Raw genomic sequence first — 23,828 nt, 5'->3', positions numbered from 1 at the left:
GCACGGCAGCGCCACGCTCGACTTCTGCTAGGCGTGGTTGATTTAGCGTCGCTAGTTTGCGAAATGCACCGCGGATGGCACCGAATGCTCACGAAAAAACCACAACTACAGAGAAAATTTTGTAGTCAAATTTAGCAACAGTCTGGCAACACTGACCCTCACAGTCTGGCACTCACTTATGCAACACCAAAAAGAACCTTGCCGCTACCGCTTGCTCGAAACACCCACGGCGCTCAATCTCCCCCCTTTGAAGGATCGGTTGGCCGAGAATCACTGCCACATCACCAGATTCGCAAGGAATAATACCGCAATCCATACACACCACCGCACAACACCAAAATCAACCTTGACCAAACTAGTGGAAACGCTGACAGTCGACGTCGGCGCACCGCTAAGGACTAAAGCGCCTAGGGATGTTCGCGCGATTTGGGTGCCTAGGCAGCGTGCGGTCGCAAGAAAAGCACCTAGGGCGCGGCCCCTCGTATTAGTTCGCGCCATGACTCGCCGTGGCGCTGCAGTCACTGCAATGGTGCTAGTATGTAATGTCGCCGGGGCTACCAGGACAGTCGTATGGATGATTGGTTGATGAGCTATGTGTGACTCCGAGAAAAAGCGCCTTCGGCGCCGCGTTTCCTTCCTATCTGACAACGGCATGGATAGAGGATGAGGGGGTGCTGGGGGAACTGCAGAATGGGTTTCGGAAACACAAGAGGTTGGAAGACAATCTGTTCTCACTGACGCAGTGCATGGAAATAGCAGAAAAGGAACTCAGGCCCCTGTGGCTAGCATTTTAGGGGCGAAGCTCCTTAGGGCGTGGGCTGTGTGTCCCCTGTAGCCTGTATGTAGCCACCTCTAGTTTAGTTCTTGCAGTGTTCACTAGATGGCAGTACCGTCCCCTGTATCGTTGGGTGCTCACGGGAAGACGACAAACGAGGCTGTAAAGGGCGATATGGGGTGGGCAGGTTTTGAGGCGAGGGAAGCGCAGAGCAAAATAAGGTTCGAAGAAAGGCTAAGAAATATGAAGGAGAGTAGATGGGCAGAGAAGGTGTTCCGTTATTTGTATAGGAAGAGCGTGGACACACAGTGGAGAAAAAAAACTAGAAGACTCACTAGTAAATATACGGCTGGTATTGTAAGCCATATGTCAACAAAGAGCGTTAAGGGAAAAGTCAGGGAGGCGGAGAGGATTTACTGGATGGCAGCTATGGAGAAAAAACCGGCTTTGAGTAACTACCGAAAGGGCAAAAATGAAATAAGGAGGGAGGCATTTTACGATAATTCAAGGGGAAGCGCTTTACTGTTTGAAGCGAGATCGGGTTGGCTTAGAACGCGTAGTTATAAAGCAAGATTCAGTAAAGAAGAAGAACAATGCACATGCTGCGGGAAAGATAAGGAAACGGCGGAGCATGTTCTGATTGAATGTGGAGATATCCACCCAGGTGTACGTTTGGGCACGAGCCTACAGGAAGCCTTGGGTTTTAGGGACAACAATGGAAAGCTGAACACACTCGCGATTGAAATAAGTAAGAGACGGTTAGAGTATTGGTGGCAGAAAATTAGAGAGAAAGGCCAAAAATAAATATTGGAAAAATAAAATATGGACAGTGTGCCGTAAATGGCAGAGAACTTAAGCTGAAAATTTACCTTTTTTTCCATTAAGATAGAATTTATCGAAGTAGAGGCATTAGGCCAACATAAAAAAAAAAAGAAAAAGGTTTTTTTTTTTTGTCGAGCCTGGTGGCATACTTGTCACCACCCCGCTATAAAGGGGACGCTCATAGCATCCATCCATCCATGTAGCCACCTCTAGTTTAGTTCTTGCAGTGTTCACCAGATGGCGGTACCGTCTCCTGTATGTAGCCGAAATCATCCTTCTAGGGGACATGAATGCCCACATACATGACCTTGACGGATATTCAGACACCAATGGGAAGTTATTACTAGATCTTTGCGAGCAACATAGTCTGGAGATAGTTAACACGGGGCCTAAATGTGACGGCCAGATCACATGGGAAGTCGGAAACAAGCAATCAAGTATTGATTATTGTCTCATGACTGAAGGAAGTTACCACAAACTGACAGAAATGAGGATAGACGAGGAAGGCATTAACAGCTTGGGTAGTGATCATAAACGAATAACATTACAAATGGGATACGAAACTAAAAATATGAGCATGGAATTAAAGTCTGGCAGCTCGTATTTAAATGACAAACAAATAATAAATATAGCCGCAAGAGTCGAGAAAGAAGTAGGCGAAATACCAGGCAAGGACTGGGAGTATAGGGAGCTGTTACATCTAATGACGAAGGAGATAGGGAAAGAGAAGAAAACCGTTTGCTGGAAAGGAAAAAGGAAGCCAAAAAGTTGGTGGAACAAGGAAATCCGGGAGGCGATCGAGAAGCGACGCGAAGCATCACGGGAGCATAGAAAGGCAAAAAAGGAGAAGCGGCCGCAGGACGAAGTCAAAAAAATATGGGAAATATATTTGGAGAAAAAATCCCTTGTACAGAAATTGGTAGAGGCAAAAATTAAAGGTGAAAGTGAACGCTGGATGACAGAGATACACAAAAAAAAGGAGGCCGCGCCTAGGATTTTTTGGAGCCACATAAAGGCGCTAGGTAGGAAGTCTGTCACAACGCAACAACATATTCTAGATGAAGGAGGAAATCAATTGGAAGGGTACGAAGCGCTAGGTTACATCCAAAAAGTAACAGCCGATTCGTTTCAAAAGAGCGTCCAGGGGATCTCCCCAGTGAGTAAAAGTGTGGCGGAGAAAGCAACAGAGGAAGAGCTAGTACTAGATAATTTCAACTGGAAAAAGGCCGAAGGAAAAATTCCAAAGCGCACTGCCACGGGTTTAGATGGGATTCCCGTTAGCCTCATTAACGAACTAGGACATAACACTAAAGAAGCATTGTTAAAAGCAGTAGAAAAAAGCTTAAAGGACGGACAAATACCGGACAGTTGGCGACAAAGTAGAATGAACTTAATCTATAAAGGCAAGGGAGAAAAGGACAAGATTCGCTCGTATAGACCACTAACCATTACATCGGTACTATACAGGTTGGCGATGCAAGCAGTAAAAATGAAAATAGAAACATGGGCCGAACATAACGATATTTTGGGAGAACTTCAGAACGGATTTCGAGTCGACAGGCGGTTAGACGATAACCTGTTTGTTCTCACTCAGTGTATAGAAATATCTAAAATAGAGAATAGGCCCTTGTACGTGGCTTTTCTAGACATCACTGGGGCATACGACAACGTTAATCAGGAAATTTTGTGGGATATATTGAAAGGAATGGGCATGGGCGACGACTGTATACAGCTTTTGAGGGAAATATACCGAGAAAATACAGTTTGCATAGAGTGGGAAGGAATGCGTAGCAAAGAGAACGTTGAGGTTAGCAGGGGTCTGAGACAGGGATGTCCTTTGTCCCCACTGTTATTCATGCTGTACATGGTGAGTATGGAAAAAGCGCTAGAAGGTAGCAACATTGGTTTTAATTTGTCACACAAACAGGGCGGCATGATGATTGAGCAGAAGCTTCCAGGTTTATTTTATGCGGACGATATCGTCCTATTTTCGGACAGTCGAGATGATATACAGCAGCTGGCGAATATATGCGGAAGGGAAGGTGAAGCTCTTGGACTAGGATTCAGTGTAACGAAGTGTGGTTTGATGGTATTCAATGATCCCTGTGATCAGACGGTGTCCATACAAGGCCAAGAAATACCGAGGGTAAGTGAATACAAGTACCTTGGAGTATGGGTAAATGAGAGTGATAGATACATGGAGGTACAGGAAAAAGCCTCGGCAGCAAAAGGAAAGAGGAATGCGGCAATAATGAAGCACAGAGCGTTGTGGGGATACAATAGGTATGAGGTGCTTCGAGGTCTGTGGAAGGGTGTAATGGTTCCAGGGCTTACTTTTGGGAACTCAGTGGTGTGCATGAGGGCAGAGGTGCAATCGGGAATGGATGTAAATCAAAGGACTGTGGGACGCCTCGCGTTGGGTGCTCACGGGAAGATGACAAACGAGGCTGTAAAGGGCGATATGGGGTGGGCAGGTTTTGAGGCGAGGGAAGCGCAGAGCAAAATAAGGTTCGAAGAAAGGCTAAGAAATATGAAGGAGAGTAGATGGGCAGAGAAGGTGTTCCGTTATTTGTATAGGAAGAGCGTGGACACACAGTGGAAAAAAAGAACTAGAAGACTCACTAGTAAATATACGGCTGGTATTGTGAGCCATATGTCAACAAAGAGCGTTAAGGGAAAAGTCAGGGAGGCGGAGAGGATTTACTGGATGGCAGCTATGGAGAAAAAACCGGCTTTGAGTAACTACCGAAAGGGCAAAAATGAAATAAGGAGGGAGGCATTTTACGATAATTCAAGGGGAAGCGCTTTACTGTTTGAAGCGAGATCGGGTTGCCTTAGAACGCGTAGTTATAAAGCAAGATTCAGTAAAGAAGAAGAACAATGCACATGCTGCGGGAAAGATAAGGAAACGGCGGAGCATGTTCTGATTGAATGTGGAGATATCCACCCAGGTGTACGTTTGGGCACGAACCTACAGGAAGCCTTGGGTTTTAGGGACAACAATGGAAAGCTGAACACACCCGCGATTGAAATAAGTAAGAGACGGTTAGAGTATTGGTGGCAGAAAATTAGAGAGAAAGGACAAAAATAAATATTGGAAAAATAAAATATGGACAGTGTGCCGTAAATGGCAGAGAACTTAAGCTGAAAATTTACCCTTTTTTCCATTAAGATAGAATTTATCGAAGTAGAGGCATTAGGCCAACATAAAAAAAAGAAAAAAAGATTTTTTTTTGTCGAGCCTGGTGGCATACTTGTCACCACCCCGTTATAAAGGGGACGCTCATAGCATCCATCCATCCATCCATGTAGCCACCTCTCGTTTAGTTCTTGTAGTGTTTACTAGATGGTGGTACTTGTAGCTGATGATGAAAAGATGCAAGATGTTATAAACTAGAAAGCGGTACTTGTAGTTGATGAAAGACGCGAGATCTTATAAAATAGGAATGATGTCACATATGGCGCGTGTCATTGGTTGAAGGCAATCGTTCGATTGAGTGCGGCGACGTACGCTAGGGGGAGCGTTGTAATAAAATCCGTTCGCTGTTGGCGCGCGCTCGGAGTCGCCGGATGGATAAGGCTGCACAGCGGAGAGAGCGCAAGGCGGCAGCAGCTCGCGCTCGCAGACAGAATCCCGATGTGCGAGCGCGCGAGGCAGAAGCGCTCCGTGAAGCTGCGCGACGCCGCCGCCAAGATCCTGCCGTACGTGAAAAAGAGGTTGCAGCGGCGCGACGCCGCCACCAAGATCCTGCCGTACGTGAAAGAGAGGCTGCAGCGGCGTGACGCCGCCGCCAAGATCCTGCCGTACGTGAAAAAGAGGCCGCAGCGGCACGGCTGCGGCGTGAACAGGACCTGCCGAACGACACACAACGGGAAGCGGCGAGAAAGCGTGCGTATCGACAGGCGAACCCCGAAGCGAGAGTTCGAGAGGCTTCTGCAAAACGCGCCAAGAAAGAACACGAAGGTGCCGACGCGCGTTTCAAGCGCGACTTCCTGGACGTTTCGTTTGGCCATAGCTGTGGTGTGTGTGACAGACACTGCGTTACGAAATTATGAGAACAATTACAAGAATGGACCATTTGTACTACTTGGAGACTTTAACGTGGCTATCATAGACAATAATTGGCTTATCCAACATATGGCTTCTAGATATGCACTCAGACGTATATCGTTTGACCATATGAAACCTACCACGATCCGAGGAACATGCATAGACCTAGTATTTGCAAATTGCCCACTGCAACCCATACAGGAACCGCTCTCCCTTCATTTCACAGACCATAAAGCCGTCATAATGAAGGGACATCGCAAGCCATCCATCGTCTAAGAACAAAAAAAGTTGAGTTGTGTATATACACACACAGCGTTTCTCACGTCTTTACATGATGATCGACTGGGCGAATTACACGGAAGATTCACAGTTTACCGATGAATCCCTCCGGAGCTTCGCCCATTCATCATCATTCACCCCGTGAATATGCCGTAACTTTTTTGGATATCAATGGAGCGTATGATAGCGTCGTTCAAGAAGACTTGTGGAGAATACTAGACACACTGGGTGTGGAAGATGGAGTCATTAATCTTTTATAGAAAATCTATAAAAGTAACAAGGTAGTTAAAAAGTGGGAAAAACAGGTATCCAATCCCACAGAGGTGACGCGGGAACTTAGGCAGGCGTGTCCACTGTCACCCTTGTTATTCATGATGTACCTACAAGGATTAGAGGCCAAATTAGAGGGAAGTGGACTTGGCTTCAACTTCTCTTTAGTCAAAGGAGGAAAACTCATTGATCAGGCACTACCAGCATTAATGTACGCAGATGAAATAGTGCTAACAGCCGACAACAAGGAAGATTTGCAGAGACTGATGGACATCTGCGGTAATGAGGGAGATAGGTTAGATTTTAGATTCAGTAAGGAAAAATCAGCAGTCATGATTTTTATTGATATCGAAGGTAGTGAGCTTAGAATACAGGAGGTCACGCTAGAGATAACAGATAAATACAAATATCTGGGCATATGGATAAGCAATGAGACCGAGTACCTAAGGGAACACGAAATATACGTGACGACTAAAGGTAACAGGAATACAGCAGTGATTAAAAATAGGGCTCTGTGGAATTACAATAGGTATGATGTTGTGAGAAAAATATGTGAAGGGGTCATGGTTCTTGGGCTGACGTTCGGCAATGCGGTCTTATGCATGAGATGAGAAGTTCAAGCAAAATTAGAAATTAAGCAACGTGGAATAGGCAAGCTTGCTTTAGGAGCTCACGGGAATACACCAATTCAGGGAGTACAAGGTGATGTGGGATGGACATCAATTGAGGGTAGGGAAGCTAGCAGCAAGATAAAATAGACCATATGCGAAATTGCTTTGTGCTCTGGCAACACTGTGCACTTCGACCCCGTCGCCATTTTAATGTGGGCGAGCGGTCGACGGAAACGCGTTCGCTAGTACGGCCGTACGACTTCTGAACACCCGCTTCACTGCGCTGAGCTACTGCGATGGCCACAGCAAGACGTTTCCCAGTGCCCGAACATGTGATGTGGACAAACTGTTTAGAAAACTTGCCGCATATATCGAACGACACTGTAGCGGACCTAATAAACCAGGCGCCGACGTCATCCAAGCAGCAAACAAAATCTTATGCCTTCGCCGTGGAAGCGTACACCTTGCCGTCGTCGGTTGTGACCAACGCCTGTGACACAAGGTAGGTAAGCGACGTTTTGTGTAACCTTCTGAAAGCATGCAGTGCTTTTCCTTTTGGAGCAACGTACAAATAGTGCCGCCGATGTGAACGTCGTGCGGGCGTTCTCGGCGAGGTCGGTCATGTCACTGCGTGTTTCTTTCACTACGCGTGCTCACGTGCTTGGATAACTTGTCATTATGGCTTGGCAAGAGGAGGCTATGGTTTGGCGTTTATTTTTAGCACGTCCGATCAGCAGGCGTGGTCGCGCAGGAACTTCGCAGCTGTTCCGGTGGTGCAGTGTGCATGCCTTGAAGGACATCGCTCGTACTATGAAAACAGTTTTTTGCGCAAACAAATTTCGCGTCCGCACGTATGCATTACTGGTCTAATATTAATGTGCTGCCTTTACGAGTGCGCATGCTGCTTTGTATAAAACACGACGTACGCTAATTTGTTCACTAAACATTTAGACTAAATGGGTCTACAAGGACAGCTAGAAAGAACGGAACTGATCCACCGCAAGTGTCAACGTAAGTTAACAGTGGGACTCCTTAAAAACCTGATTCATTCAGTGCATGTTGGTTTGGAGATTTTTCAGCAGCATTGGCATGTGGTTTTCCAACTCGTCAATAAAAAGCAGTGTTTTTTATGTTCCACTAGAGGTTGTTCACATTGAAGCACTTCATGCAGGTTTTGTATTATTGCACTGTAACGTCAGCTGCGCAGGGGTTTTCCCGAATGACATAGTCGTTACTTTGTGGAGAGTAGGTTGCATAACCTTGTTGCTTTGCATAAAGCTGTCATGGCAAGTGCCACGACAGCTTTATTCGTACTTGTGATATGGCACTCGGTAAAAAGATGACAAACTTGACTGTGTGCAGCTTACAAAGTTCTTTTTTTTGTTGTTGTTGTTGCTCTTACAGTCTCGGGATTGTCTATGCACGTGCCACGTGCTACCGAAGCCAGAAGAAGAGTGGGCGGCCGTACAAAGTCAGCTTGGCTTTGAAAAGCGACAGTGGAGCAGTGGCAGATTCCGCTTGTGAGTGCTCCGCTGGGGCTGGTGGTGCCTGCAGCCACATTCTTGCGGCTCTGCGCCTCCTTGTTCTGCTGAAGCAGAAGGGCTTCAAAGAGGCACCACCAGAGCTTTCATGCACCGAGTTGCCGCAGCAATGGAGGCGCCCCCGACGACAAGGCATCAGGCCTATGGCCGTGCAGAACGTGGACTGGCGGAGTCCACGTGAGGGTGGCATGGGCATGCCAATGCCCGTGCGACTTTTTGATGCGCGGGCTGAGGAGCAAAAGGAGCAGCAACACCTTGATGCGATCCATAGCCTGGGAGAGGACCTCCAGAGCCTCGGGACCTTCGCCTTTGCTGCCATTCTCCGTGCTGCTGGGGGGCCGTCAGTGGACACAAAGCTTGGGCCTGCGCCTGCGGGGTCTGCACTGTCGTACCAGCAGGCAAAACTCCCTGCAGGCTTCACTACGTGGATGTCACCCAGCATTTCGCAAGGGGCAGCCACCGTGACACCAGTGCCAGCTTTGACTCTGTTTAGTGACGGAGCCTCACAGCCACCCTTGCCCGGCAGATTCACGGCTGAAGAATGGAGGGTGTTGACTGTAAGTGCAGTATAGAAAAAATACTTCTCTCTGCACTGGTGGAGTGTGTACCATTGATGCTTTTAACTGATTAGGTGGACCTAGATGTAGAGCACATGCAGCCTAGAAATATTCTTATGCAGTCCTCTGTAAAAAGAGAAAACGAGAAAATTATGAATGCCCTATTTGCTTCCACCAAATGTTACAAATGCCAAGACAATGGCCCCAGTGATGATAGTGGTTAAGCAATTTTAAACTACAGGCAAACCCAGCACTAATGCTGTGCTTTATTTTATCAGTGCAGATCATTGCTTTATGTTCTACGCTTTGAAGGATGTTAAGCTGTGTGGTTATTAAACAGTCTCACTCATATGTACTTCTACAGGCTAACATTTGCTATTTGCTAGCTTTACCACCCAATATCCGTATTTTGATTCATTTCAATGCATCAGTGTAATGTAAACCAAGACTTACACTTAATCGAACTTGGGGCCACTGTCGATTGCATGTCCTCTGATTTTGTCAAACCTGCATTATAACAATAGAGTTTTAGAATAGGGATGACCGGGCGCTAACGCTGCGGCGGCAGGTGGTGGAGCCCGACTCAGGTGCGCATTCATTCTGTGGTGCAAACACCGATGCCTCGGTTGGGGTGTGTGCCACTCTCAAGCCCAAATCTCTAGCTACTTTTGCGAGGACGACAAACACCCCGTTGTTTTTTTTTCTGTGCGCGGTCACCATCCACTGCATATGCCATTTTAAACATGAGGGGACACACGTGTGGACTTCTTTTTATTGTATTGCGCTTTGAAAACATTTGCAGCCTCATGAGCTTCTATATCCAAATGCAAAAAATATATGGAACCCTAGCTATCCAAGCTTTGCTTAAAAAACCGGGAACTGTGCTCCTCTCTTGCCTGTTCTTATTAAAAAGCACAATTTCATTGCTGCTGCTGTTCTGCCATTCATGCCATTGACTCTCCTAAAAGTGGCTCCTAAATCTGTCTTTTGATGACTGGATATTAATCTTAGTGCAGCACGGTACCGAAAACAAACATTGGCATACCAGCTAGGCTGCAGGAAAGCTGATTGGGTCTTGCTAGTAATCAAAGTACAGTGTATGCAAGCTCTGAGCCGTTAAAAGTTTCTAGCGCTTTCTCATGCTATATTTACTTCCACATTGTGCAGGAGATCCAGCTGTCACAAGAAGAAGCTCGGGACCTCGAGCTGAACTCAAGGCAGCAGCGGCTCAGTGAACGCTGGCGACAGGCACGGGCAAATCGACTGACAGCGTCAACTTTCGGCCGCGTCGTCAGGCGGCAGGCATGGACGGAGAAGGGCCTCCGTAACCTCATTGAGCCGAAGGACCTCACGCACGTCCGTCCGGTGCAATATGGCATAAGGAATGAGAACATGGCCAAAGATAGGTATATAGCTGTCATGAACAGCTACGGGCACAATGTGTCAGTGCAGCATTGCGGCCTTGTGGTAGACCCTGTGTGCCCTTGGTTGGGTGCAACACCAGACGGACTCGTGTACGACCCAGAAGAACTTTCATATGGTGTGTTGGAGGTCAAGTGCCCCCATTCTCTGAAAGACTCTGAGCCAGAGGAAGCGAAGAAAAGAAAGTTTTCCTTGGTGTTCGGGGAAAATGCTGAACCGCAGCTGGACAGAGACCATGAGTATTATGCTCAGGTGCTTGGGCAGATGGCCCTCACTGGCTGCTTGTGGGGCGATTTTGTCGTGTGTTCGGAAAAGTGGATTGGCATTGAGCGCATTTGGTTCGACAGGAACGAGTGGGAGGATATGCGCAAAAAGCTTGATGCCTTCTTCTTTGAGCAAATGCTGCCCCATCTTGCCAGGCGGTAATCAGTGAAGCTTCCAGATTTCGGCTGATTAGTGCGCCAAAGCTACACCTAACCTATGAGGCGTGCACAATACCTGCACACCCTAGCCAAGAGGTAACTCGGTGCTACCTTCGTGCCAGAGGAATTTTCAATACTAAAAAAATAACGCTCCGAGCTTTACTTGCCATTTGTGCATCTGGGCAATACTGTGCCCTGTAATGGATGGTTGCAAATTGTCTTGGCTGCCTGGGCATCTTAACGTGCACCAAAATCTCAACACAGAGAAGGCAACACAACATAATACCTTGAGACAAAAAAATTTTCCTTTTGCGGACATGTGGAAATAAAAACATTGGCTGCTTTATTGTGAACCAAACATACACAGGCTGATTTCGTGCAAGAATTTTTTCAGATTCACTTTTTTCACTAGACTTCACATTGCCACAGCACAAGTTGTGGAGACCACAATAAGGAAATGAAAAATCTCATGCATCATATTTTGGGTAAAGATAAAAGATTGCATGCCATACCTATTATTATTAGACTCCCATCCAAGGTTTTTTAAGCAGTGTTTAATGAATCTTAGTACATACTTGCAGCATCCAGTTGCTTGTATTCATACAGAACTTAGTGAGCCCTTAAAAGTTTTGGATACGTCTAAGAGAATATAGATATTGTACGTGAGCTCACACTCGCTCGATGTAATCTTGAATAATTTAAAATCTCGCCGATGAAAGTTCAGAAAAACACCATTTTTCAGGCATAGTGATGCTTTGTAACGCATCAGTTTGAGTGATATTGCAGGAAGAGACGCAAACACAACGTAGCAGTTTTCTTAACCACATGCTACAGAGTCACAAGGGACATGTACTTTTGTGTTCCTGCACTTTTTTTTTGAAATAGAGAAATACTCCGCACGCAGAGAGTGCACCTTTCAAGCCATTCAAGGTGGACAGCTCCACATGTTTTAACATGTGATACACAGCGATACACAGAAGTGCTACGGCCTCAAAAAAGGCAACGAAACATGCCTAAAGGGGGGGGGGGGGGAGAAAAGCTATGATTGTGGGCTACATTGCAATGCTGCGAATTAAATTCTTATCTCATCCAAATAAGTTATAATGTACATGCTAGCACCACTCAATCCCTTTGTGAGCATTTTTTTGGACTAGATTACTTAAAATTTAGTCTGTGGTAACCGAAAGCGTGTCAAGACTGGACACAACCACATTTTCTGCCATTGAGCTGCACATGGACAAAACAAAACCAGTTTATAGTCAATATTTGCAAGATTTGTTACAATGAGAGTCAACTTGAGATAGGTTAACAAACACAACACAGTATATGAACAATAAGGAAGGATTACAAATGAGCGAAGAAATAATAATAGAGCTTGACAAAGTACTGCTGTGAATCCAGGTTCGGGAGCCTTTTGGTAGCGTGAATGGTGTCCGGAGATGACCAGGAAAAAAAATTGCACAAGTATTTACACGGTGAATACAAGTTTGGTGGTTACGTCTTTGAACGAATCACACAGTGAGCAACAACTTAACAGCGCACAACATTGCCTTCTTGCTCAAGGCTTTTTGTTCGCGCACGTGGCGCCCCTGAGTGCTCAAGTCACACAGCTGCAGATTACCAGTTTCACGGTCCGTGCTGTCATCTCCCTTTTGATCCTGCAGTCATCCTCCATTTGTGGGCTCGTTTCCTGGCCGGAGCAGCCGCTTTTCGGACTGAGGCGGAAAGTGAAATTGCCTGCGTGTTTGAGATTTCAGTGCACGTTAAAGACCCCCAGGTGATCAGAATTACTCCGGAGCCCTCCACTACGGCGCGCTTCATCGCCTGTGTAGCGTCGGCACGTTACACCTCACAACCAGTCAATCATCAGTCGTCGGTGCATTAAAACGTGCCAAGTGCTGTGTGTTCTTTTAGATGCGGAGCGTAACTGCGAATGCATCTTAGGCTTGGGCTCTGTCCCTCCATAGTCCGTCGTCCGCACGCCACCTGCGCATGCGCCCAGGAAGACGCCGGCAACACTGTCGCTCCAGGAGCCATCTCATGGTCGGGGCTCGTGCCGGCCCAGGAGGACACCAGCAACACTGTCGCTTCAGAGCTTTTAAAGTGGAAGCGGGCTCGTCTCGTGAAAGCAAGTGCGTGCGCTGAAAAAAAAAAACTCTTGCACTTCATTGGTGCATTGCAAAAATATATACTTTGTGATAAGTCGCAAAGTGCTGTTCAGATGGAGCCCCGTTACGCTCCGCATCCTTCGCAGGAATCCCCTCGTGGGAAAGGGCGTAATTTTTTAGCTTGCCACATCTAAGGCTCTTGTTGCGGTTTGCCACTTGACTGTTGCATGAGAGAAGACTGGAAGTTGCTCAGGATTGCCGTCACAGTCCAAATTTGGTTAATCAGTGGAGCCAAGGTTAACGGTATGGGTCTATCAAAAATGTGGAATGCCTTTATCCGCTGTATCCGCCGCTCCACGTGTATCCGCAAAGCAGCAATCTCCTTTGTAGATTTCACTTCCTCAGGTGAGAATGTGCCACCCTTCAGGAACGGCGGCAGGTTCAATTTCACTCCATTCTTTTCCAAGAGATCTTCGATGCGAAAGCCCTTATCTGCCATAACAGCATCTTCGTCGTCAAACTTCAAGTCTAAAAAACCACTCCTAATCACACACTCTCTGTCTGAGCTGGATCCTGTGAAAAGCTCTGACACAAAGGCGACAAGGCCATTAGGCAGGACGCCGATGAGTCCCTTGAATGTGTTGCTCGACTTGTATGGGGAGTACGTTGTAGACTGTAGGGACAAGGATGATGGCACTTCGCACTGTATTTCCGTGGCGTCCAGGATTACTCGAGTCGATGAATACTTTTCCTTAAACTCGGGTGACATTGTAGCATCTACAATTCTTCTAGGAGCCCACAGAGGTAACAGGCCTAGTTTGGCATACAGGAAGTTAATCCACGATGTGCATATTCGGGACACAGTTGACTGGGCAATGCAGAACCTGTGAGCCAAATTATCTTCAAACAGGCCGAGGCGCAGTCGGACTAGCACCAAAAACAGCTCATTTTCCGTGCTTAGTTTTCTCTTCCGCCCTCGCGATGATCTGGGTTCACTGCTTTCTGTACGTTCTGAACGTAGAACGTTGCACCCATCATCACCGGGGTTCAAGTAGACCAGAAGTTTCTTGAAATGGTTGTAGCTTGGCAGCCCAGTGTAAAATAGCGTGTCTTCGTCGCATTCCTTGAACCGTTCCACTGTGAAGGGAGCCGTTCGTTCTCTTTCAGCAGCAAGTTGGCAACTCAAGGACGCCTTTTCGAAGCCCAGTTGCCCGATGATTCCTTTTGCAGCAACAAGCTGCTCCTTGATTTGGCAAAGCTCGTCTCGGAGCCGCGCGATTTCGTTGTTTTTCTGTTTTATCGTTTCGGCCAAACGTGCATTTTCACCTTCAAGTGAGCTGTTGAGCCTAGTGGGTTCCTCTAGACCAATCGGTGCTGCCTTCACTTCATCTGGGCTATGCATAAGCTCATCACCTAGCACTCCTGGGCCTAGAACCGGGTTTTGGCTTCTTACTTGTGGTGAAGCACGTGGCTTTGGGGGCTTCCGTTCTTTCTTTTCCTTGGAAAAAGCAAAAACTGACGGAACTGCCGAGTCCCGAAGGAGGCTGCGGCCACTCACAACGCTAGGTATAAAGTCCGATGACCTAAAATGCTTCGAGCAGACCTTCGTTGACTTGCCGACTTGAAATTCCGGGCCTTCATCCCTCTTGATCGCAACAATCCACTTCTTGTATATCATTGCATCTTTCGGAAAGCGGTGGAAGGATACCTACAAGATATAAGCAAACAAACATTCAGTACGACGTCATGAGCTAGGCTTCTCTTAGCTGTTTGATTGTTGTTTACAAACACAGGCACTATCACAAATTCATCTCACAAAGAATAGAGGTCACACTAATACGTGCATTGCAGGACTAATGATGCACTTGTAATGTGACCCACCCCCCTCAGTTTTTTCTGCGCACACTCCCCTTTTCTAGCAGCCTTTCCTAGATATGGCCCTTCACAGCAAGCCTTAAGAGGCATTAGTCACTTGTGGACACTGGGGGGAATTTAAATCAGTTATTTTTTATCTCCAGGTAGCTTCAAAGGTTTCTATGATCTGCGAGTCTAAGGCAGCCAAAAGGCAGAATCCCGTACAACTAAGTTATGGCTGCCTCCACAGCTGTATGTTTGGTAATGCAACATGAAACATTTTTCAGGTGAGGTGAGTTGCAACACAACCAAACAGCTGCAACACAACTGAGCCGAAGAGACTAAAATGCAGAGAATGAATCCCGTCTCACGAATAAATGGAACTGCCGCGCTCTGAACTCATGCAGAACGTCATTCAGTCAAGCCCTGGCGATACTCATGGTGCCAGTTTTCCAAACCTACGGCAGCGCTCCCCGCTATCTTTTCAATTTTATTTCGTTGGTAAAGGAATATCGGTGAGAGAGGACCGAATGGAAAAGTTGCGTCCGCGCACGTTGGGGGAACTGAAGTTAAGCGCCTGAGCAGATACTTTTCTGTTCGAAAGTGGGCATAGCCCTCATCTTCCGAATGACAGTTTTATTGCTGCGCGGTGACCGTACTTGGGGACACAACGGAGTATGAACGCGGACAAGCAACCGAGTTGCCTTTCTAGGATGCGTGTACGGCATGTTACTCGGAGTAGCGGAAGCACTACACGTCTCTGTGCGCAATCACCTTCAAAAATAACATTTATACGTCGTCTACCTACATGGTGTAATCTCATCACAAAACAGCCCGTCCTAACAATTCGGTTCTATCACACTAGTTACCCCAACAGCAGCGGCGCACTCTCCACTCGACTGCAGAGAATCACCGGGGCTCTTCGATTTACCATCTCGGACTCGCCGCGGGTAGTCCGAGGATTCCCCGAAGCCATAGAGAAATTCGAATGCCGGACAGCTTCTCGGCGAGTCCGAGACGGTAAATCGAAGAGCACCACTGTCGTGGAGAGGGCCGACGTAGTGAAAACACCTAGCCGCAAAGCTGACAAACCTATAAAAACACGGCCTGTCTGAGTAACACAGAAAAATGGTTAGTCCTGCATTGCTCTCGTGCAGCCCGTGCACCGCGGAGATTCATGCAACCTAGAATGTGCCCATAAAGCTTCTGCACGCCATACCCTGTTTTGCGTTTAAATGATCGTTGCAAAAACGTAATTCATGCCACATACCTTTCTCCCATCGCTGTCTGTGACTCCGCGCTGCTTGCACAGCGGTACACAGCAGTGTACTGGCATTTCGCCAGCAAAAAAAATCTGACTGCGACAGTCGAAGCGCGTACGTTCCGTGGTACGCTCGCATGCGGGTCGCCCGTGCGTAGTGGTCGAGCCTCGCCAGCATCAAAATGGCAGATAGGGTACCTGCTGCGTTCACTAGATGGCGCTGTTAATTTCGCATATTGCCTATTTGAGAAGCGATTGAGAGAAACGGGGGAGGAGCGTTGGGCTAGGAAGGTTTTCAGCTACTTGTACATGAAGAATGTCGATACAAAATGGAGTAAGCGAACCAGGAAATTGACTGGTAAATACTTAGAAAACAGCAGGTGGCCAATCCAAAACGAACTATCGGTTAAGAAGAAAGTGAAGGAAACGGAGACTGGCATGTCGAGAAATGGCATGATTAAGAAGTCCACACTAGGGATCTATCGAACTTTTAAGCAGGAAATTGCCAAGGAAAGGATCTATGATAATACTCGGGGTAGTTCTCTACTGTTTGAGGCCAGGGCGGGAGTATTGCGAACCAAAACATATCGCGCCAAATACGAAGGTGTAGACACAGTATGCAGTGCGTATGGAGAGGAAGAAAGAACTGCCGAACACTTTATAATGTTCTGTAAAGGGCTTCATCTTATCGTTCAGGATGATGGCGCAGAGTTTTTCAAAGCACTGGGGTTTAGGGACAGGGAGGGCAAAATAGACTTTAAGCGGGTAGACTTAACTAGAAAGAGGTTATCTTATTGGTGGCTAAAGTCAAGGCACGAGTGAAACTTAAACCCTTCACTGGAAAGTACGAATCCTCAATCTCACTATTTAGAGGAAAAAAAAAGAGAGATAAATCTAATGGTTAGTTCATTAAGTATTACGGCTAGATGGCGATAGCCACCACCCGATCGTATCTATTGAACTTTTAAAAATGAAAATGTGGCCGTCACGAACGAGCCGATTCCTTCCTCCATGCGAGGGGAGAAATCTCGCGCTCTTGTGGAGATGTCGTACGTGTTTCTGTCGGCCGAAATATTAAAGCAACTGCGAACGACGACCGCTGATGTTAGACCTTCAAGTCCTATCGCCAGCAAGGTTCCTTTTGGCGTTGCAAAAATCAGTTGCCAGAGTGTGATGGTTGTTGCCAGACTGCCGCTATATTTGGCTGAAAACGTTTTGACCACGCGTTACGACGGGGGACGCTACGCTTCCCCTAGCTGCCTAATTGCACGGCAGCGCCACGCTCGACTTCTGCTAGGCTCGGTTCATTCCGTTAATTAAAACGAATTCTGTAATGCGCGGATCATTCTGTTAATTAAAATGGCCTCCTAATTGCCCGGCAGCACTTCGCTCGACTTCTTCTAGGCTCGGTTCATTCCGGTAATTAAAACGGCCAGCGTCACTCATGCACTCGTGAAATGCACCGCGGATGGCACCAAACTCTTACGAAGAAGCCACAACCACAGGAAAAATTTTCCGCCAAATTTAGCGGCAGTCTGGCAACAACCACCCTAATGTCTGGCAACTGATTTATGCAACGCCAAAAGGAACCTTGCCTGCTTCCCCACGTTAGAATTTCTTACCAATATCGCGTCATTCGGTTTCACTGTCATCGTAGACGAATGCGTAATGTTTTGAAGCTGAACCACTTATGGCGAGCGTAAATCTTCCGATGTCCCGAACATTATTCTCACCACAGGTAACACTCTTCAGCTGCGTAGTTTTGGTGCCACTGAGTTGTAAGCGTTTCTAGAAATGCGTCGTTTGATTCAAGTGGGGAAGCACGAGGAGCTGATGCACGTAATTGTATACAATATTGTTACGTCTACGAGAGGGGTTTATTCAGAGCCGATGTAACGGTCGACTCGACGGTATACAGCAGTGAACGCGCAGAAGCGAATTCTTGCCACCAACCGAATGTCCTCTTCTTCTACCACCACCATGTTCCCCGCTACACAGGTGCACATACCTAAGTTACACATGTGGTAACATTTCCCTCCGCGCAGACGAAGCCCACTGGGCGAGTCAAACAGTCTCTCGAGGAATAAAGCGCTTCAAACGTGCAACATGGACAAGTTTAGTTTTTGCAGACCGTCGGCCGTTTGAATGGAGACGCGCTATGCGGTAAACTAAATCACTGATACGGTCTACAACAAGATAAGGTCCCGCATAGTGCGCTAGCAGTTTCTTGCTCAAACCGCGTTTTCTAGTTGGTGTCCACAGCAACACTAGGTCGCCGCGATTGTACGTCACGTGTTGGCGTCGGCGGTCAAAATGTGCCTTCGAGCGATCTTGCGAAGCAAGAGTGCGCAAATAAGCAAGGCGTCTAGCTTCTTCGTCCCGACAGATGATCTCGGATATGCAGGGATCATGGTGGTCCAAACACGGGAAGATGGTATTCAGGGTATGACGAGGTGGTCGAGCATATAGAAGAAAGAAATGACTGTAGCCGGTAGTTTCATGCTGAGCGGTGTTGAATGCATATGTGATAAAGGGTAGAATACTGTCCCAGTCTTTGTGATCTGATGCAACATACATAGACAGCATGTTCGAGAGAGTTCTGTTCGTTCGTTCAGTTAGACCGTTCGTTTGGGGATGATATGGCGTAGAGTGCCAAAACCTTGAAGCTCAAACACGAAGCATCTCTTCCAACACGTCTGCTGTGAATTGTCGGCCACGGTCACTGATTACAATTTTGGGAGGTCCATGTCGAAGAATTACAAAACGTAGTATGAAGGAAGACACATCGGCTGCAGTTGCCGATGGTATGGCAGCTGTCTCGCAGTACCGTGTTAAATGGTCGGTGCAAACAACTATCCAGCGATTTCCATCAGAAGACCGGGGAAAGGGTCCAAGGAGGTCAATCCCGACTTGCTTGAATGGAGTTCTAGGGGGCGGCACCAGATATAATCGCCCTAAAGGAGCACTTGTTGGGCGCTTATGACGTTGGCACTTGTTACAGCTAGACACGTATTGTTCCGTCGTCTGGCGCATTTTGGGCCAGTAAAATCTTTCTTGAAGAAGGCAAAGAGTTTTCGCTGTGCCTAGATGACCGGATGTTGGGTCATCATGCATAGCCCGCAAGACATAAACGCGAAGACTCTTCGGAACCACCAGAAGATATCGTGAGCCGGTGTTGGTGTTATTCTTTTTGTAAACTAGCCCGTCTCGGATGCAGAAGCGCGTAGGCGATGATTTTGGTTTGGTAGCAAGAAGCTGTTGTATGGTGCTGTCCCTTTGTTGCTCATCCTTAAAGGTCTTGTTATCGGGAAATGGTTGGTGGAGTGATGCAATGTAGGTATCGACGGTGTCCGCGTCACATTCCGTCGTTGGAAGCGGTAGTCGCGAAAGACAATCTGCGTCAGCGTGACGTCGGCCGCTTTTATAGGAAACCGTGAAGTCATATTCTTGTAGACGAAGTGCCCAGCGCGCCAGCCGATCAGATGGGTCACCCAGATTGACCAACCAGCATAGAGAATGATGGTCTGTTACGACGGTAAAGGGGCGTCCGTACAGGTAGGACCGGAAGCGCTGCACTGCGAAGACTACTGCAAGGCATTCTTGCTCTGTGATAGTGTAGTTACGCTCGGACTTGCTGAGCGAGCGACTTGCATACGCTACGACGTGTTCTTGATTATCCAAGCGTTGAACCAGGACAGCACCTACACCAATACCGCTGGCGTCTATGTGAATCTCAGTGGGCGCCAGAGGATTGAAGTGTCGAAGAATCGGATGAGACCTCAAAAGAAACTTCAACTCCGAAAAAGCAGACTCGCATTCCGGGGTCCAGTCAAACTGCGCACCTTTCTGAAGCAGACACGTGAGCGGGTATGCGATATTGGCAAAGCCAGGAATGAATCGGCGAAAGTATGAACAAAGCCCCAAAAAGCTGCGCAGTTCTTTTACCGAGTTTGGTTGCTTAAATGCCTCCGCTGCGGCCGTCAGGCAAACCCGTATTTGGAAACTTCGTCTTTAGTATTAAGTCTAGAATTAATGGGAAACGCTTCATCAATTGCGTTGAGGGTGTCAGCCAATAGATAGCTCGATCGCGACATCATGGATGCAGCTTCGGAACGTACTGGCACTCCACGATTGAGCCTGACAGCGAACGAGCGGCGTCACAGCGAAAAGGATGTGGCCGGAACGTCTGCATGTCCAACGAAGGATGTATGAGATGTTTTGATGGTATTGAAAGGGTCGGGAAACGAAAATGAAGCTGCCCGGCAGTAAATTACTCTGCTTCAATAAAGATGAGACATACAGATCCCAAAGTATCTCTCTATAATTAATCAGGCCCATTTGAATCTCTCGAGCTTCTAAACGTCCACGGGACCTTGCCTACCATCATAGGCAATTAACATGCGACGTCAGTCAAACGTCATGGCAAGAAAAGTTATTAACACAGCGGTATCCTTGGTTTGCTCCAAAATGACAGATTTTTTAGGAAGCTAGGACATAGCCAAAAACTAACAGCAATTCTCGTGCTCTCAGCTGTGTATACGATAGAAGTACAGCGAGTGATCTGCATATTTCTGCTTTCAAGTACATCTGCGCTCTGTCACGTGTTGCCTTCACTCGCTTGGTGCCACATCTAAGTTTTTTTCTCGCTGGTTTCGTTAGATTGCGTTCTGCAGCGTGTTCTGGGTGGCTTCGTCCTCACTGTGCATACTGCATGCGTCGTCATACGATGCCGCACAACTTATCAAAGTGGAAACAACGTTCGTGACTATTTTGTGGTGCTGCCATGGAGACGATGTGATGCCGTGAACCTCGGTCAACTGTGGCTTGGTCGCCATGTTTTGTCGACGGCAGAGACTTTTGCCAACCTAAAGCAACGTGAGCTGGGAATTGAATGTAATCATTAAATGAACTTAGTCGAGGTATAGTTGTGAATGGACGGCCATGATTCTGAATACACACACAGTTGAAGCTTTCCGGAAAACGTTTCATAACACCTTTTATTTGAAATGGCAAGTGATGTGTCTTCACATACTTATGTCTCAACACAGCGGTTTCAGCAACATCAAAGTATGCCATCTATAAGTGCAGCCTATTAAACATGCTCACTGATTGACTGTGGTGAAGCCATGGGCTAATTATACGTTGTGCCTGGCTTACGGCTGCACTGATAGTAGTTTGAATTCCGCGTTCATTAAGGCGAAAGCCTTAAGCGCCCCTTGTGAAGCATAAGGTTTGCCTTGAAAAATGTTGTGTGGGGTACAAAAATTCACATGACCTTGGTGAGGTTAATAAAAAGATAATAAATTAGAAAAGGCAGGGTTCAAGCCAAAATTGAATGTGGGCACTCGAACATGCTGCTACAAAGCCAATTCAGTGCTTAAAAAAACTCCCAAGCATTTCCCCGAGGGTGAACATGGTTAAGTGCGAATACACGGGGTGATGCTATGAGGAGTATTTATTAATTCGCACTATTATATTTATTAATCACACTATGGTGCCTTTATGGTGTAATGGTTCCTGGGAATCGCAATTTGATCACACGGGGGAGTTTACGTTAACTCACTGGCGAATGCCAACGGATTTTAACTTTACTCCCCCTCACGACCCGCTCTCGACGGGAGACTGAGAGAGAAGGCGGGCGCGCGAGAGAGAGGGGTGCGCGCGCATCTGCAGCGAGCGAGGAGAGCGGAGGAGCGAGCGAAGGGGGAGGGGGTATAAGGCGCGTTACTGACACCGATATCAGCGTCGCGTCCGTGGCTGATTCGGTAGAGCGTCGCGCTGCGGCCCGCCAAGTCCTCTTTCTTTTAAAGATAGAGAGAAGATTGCGGACGCCGCCGACGGCGGTGGATGGTTTGGGATCGCTTATAAAGTGTATTCACACATAAAAGTGCGGCAAGATCCTATAGAGTATTCATTGAGCTCATCTAGCAGGTGTGTGGCCATCTAGCAGGTGTGTGGCCCAGACCTGGCCAAAATAGACGTCGTTCAGTGATCTGACACATGAACTTTTATGTCTTGTTAAATTATGAGGAAACGAAAATCCACAGCAATACACTCATGCCAAGCACATTGGTTGTGGTATTAAGATGATTGCACGTGACCACAGTTACGGTCGCTGTGGCACTAGAGCTCCTTGTGGATGACTTTATGTGAATACCTTCTGTACAGTTGTCACACCCAAGTTGTCTTGTTAACAGATGTAATCTCACATAGCAGAATCGCACCTGCCGTCAGGCTACATGACTTTACTTGGATGCTGACAACACTTTACAAGAGTTTTGCAAACAAAGGAACATCTGTGAGAGCAACATTAACAGTTTAAAGCTTTCGTAGAATACTTACAAGTACTCTAATAAAAACAACAATTAATGAAGGCAAGGAAGGTACAGGGGAAATTACCTTCACTGTTTTACTGTTTTAGAGGAGAACTGACGCAAAAATTTTGCAGCTTTTTTTCCCACCGACACAGCAGGACAAGACTGTTGGCATGAAGCGGGCAGCTGTCATTCAGATGTGTGATTTGAAGCCTTTATAATCATGTATCCTTTACGGTGAATGTTTACATTCTTTGCCTTTTTGGTTATCATATGGGGCACTGATGCGAAACGTATAGTCTGGAATGCAGAGTAGACGATTTGCCTGTATCAGTCGGACTGTCAAGCTGCTGTCTACTTCATTTCTGGTTAGCTGTAATGATTCAGTTTTTTTTTTAGTTTCGGTATTGAAAATTGCATTGTTGGCGAGTTTTTTTTCATTGTCTTCAGCAAGACCGCTCATATACGGTTTTTTGAAGTGTGCACAATTTAGTTGCAGTTGGCCTTTATCGCCGGTAAGTCACTTGAGTCGAGAGTTTAGTGTAAGGTTAGTTTTTGAATACGGTGACGAGAGTCGGGGGCTGAGACACCTGCTTCATTCATTTCGGGGACCGGCAAGAGTGGCAGCTACAAACCTAAGCGAATAGAGCGGCTGCGTCTGGAAGGGGGGCAGATGGAGCCACTGTGTAACCAGTGCGTGCTACATCAAAGGACTCCCAAAGTGCCAAGCCTCCCACACATCAGCATAACGTCTCAGAAGGCATGATTGCTATTTCCTTGCTTTGTGGTTCCTTTAAGGTGGTCCCATTTTTACCAAACTTGACATTGATGCATGCAGAAAATGTAGCAGAGTTAGGAGATATAACTTATGCAGTGGTGGGCTCTTGGTTACATAAATATCGAGGAGAGTGAAAATATTTGTATCACCCCCAATTTCATATCGCCAAAGAACTAGCAAAATACATTGTCAAACCACAAATATTCCGAACAGTTTGCATTAAGTTGTGCACAGCAAAGCATGGGCCCGTTGCCTCTCATACTTCCTGGTAACGGACATGTCTAGCTGCAAGATGCTCGGGCTGCTCAATGTGTGTCTACTTTCTTCACCCCATGGCCCTCCGGACACAATTTCTCTCCCCTAATTTTTCCTGTGCTATGCTTTTATCTTTGTCTGTTGACCAACCCCTCTCTCCACCACACACTCGCTTCCCCCTCCCACTCCCTTGCTATGTTATGCTCTGCCGATGTGCCTGGATAGCCGAGTGGTTAAGATGCTCACCTCCAGATGGAGGGTATGCGGGTTCGAATCCTGCCTTGCGAAGAATTTTTTGTAGTTGGAATTCTTTATTTCTATGTTTTTCTCCCTCTGTTGTCATGTGTATCATGCTGAGAGGCGGGTAGTGGGATTCGCCTAAATTCTGTGGAACATGCTTGAACATGTTTGATAGTTTTCGGGCACAGTCACACACTTCATGTCACACTCGAACAGCTTCGGTCAATATATATATATATATATATATATATATATATATATATATATA

The 23,828-nt window shown here is 46.9% G+C and overlaps 2 protein-coding genes across 2 annotated transcripts; one reads left to right on the top strand and one right to left on the bottom strand.

Moving 5' to 3' along the window:
* Window positions 1-5,439: 5,439 nt before the first annotated feature.
* LOC119185801 (uncharacterized) lies at window positions 5,440-10,964 on the top strand. Its single transcript, XM_037434674.2, has 3 exons — window positions 5,440-7,310; window positions 8,213-8,906; window positions 10,074-10,964. Exons 1-3 carry the CDS (start codon window positions 7,105-7,107, stop codon window positions 10,752-10,754), a joined length of 1,581 nt encoding a protein of 526 aa, XP_037290571.2. The 5' UTR covers window positions 5,440-7,104; the 3' UTR covers window positions 10,755-10,964.
* A 104-nt stretch (window positions 10,965-11,068) lies between these two features.
* LOC142786830 (uncharacterized) lies at window positions 11,069-23,747 on the bottom strand. The gene has a single exon (XM_075884505.1). The coding sequence runs from the start codon at window positions 14,534-14,536 to the stop codon at window positions 13,049-13,051; it is 1,488 nt and encodes a 495-aa protein (XP_075740620.1). The 5' UTR covers window positions 14,537-23,747; the 3' UTR covers window positions 11,069-13,048.
* Window positions 23,748-23,828: the final 81 nt, after the last annotated feature.

This window comes from Rhipicephalus microplus, unplaced genomic scaffold, assembly GCF_043290135.1.
Source record: "Rhipicephalus microplus isolate Deutch F79 unplaced genomic scaffold, USDA_Rmic scaffold_34, whole genome shotgun sequence".
Lineage (NCBI taxonomy): Eukaryota > Metazoa > Arthropoda > Arachnida > Ixodida > Ixodidae > Rhipicephalus > Rhipicephalus microplus.
The sequence above is the reverse complement of the archived record's forward strand: the minus strand, read 5'-3'. Positions and strand labels throughout refer to the sequence as shown.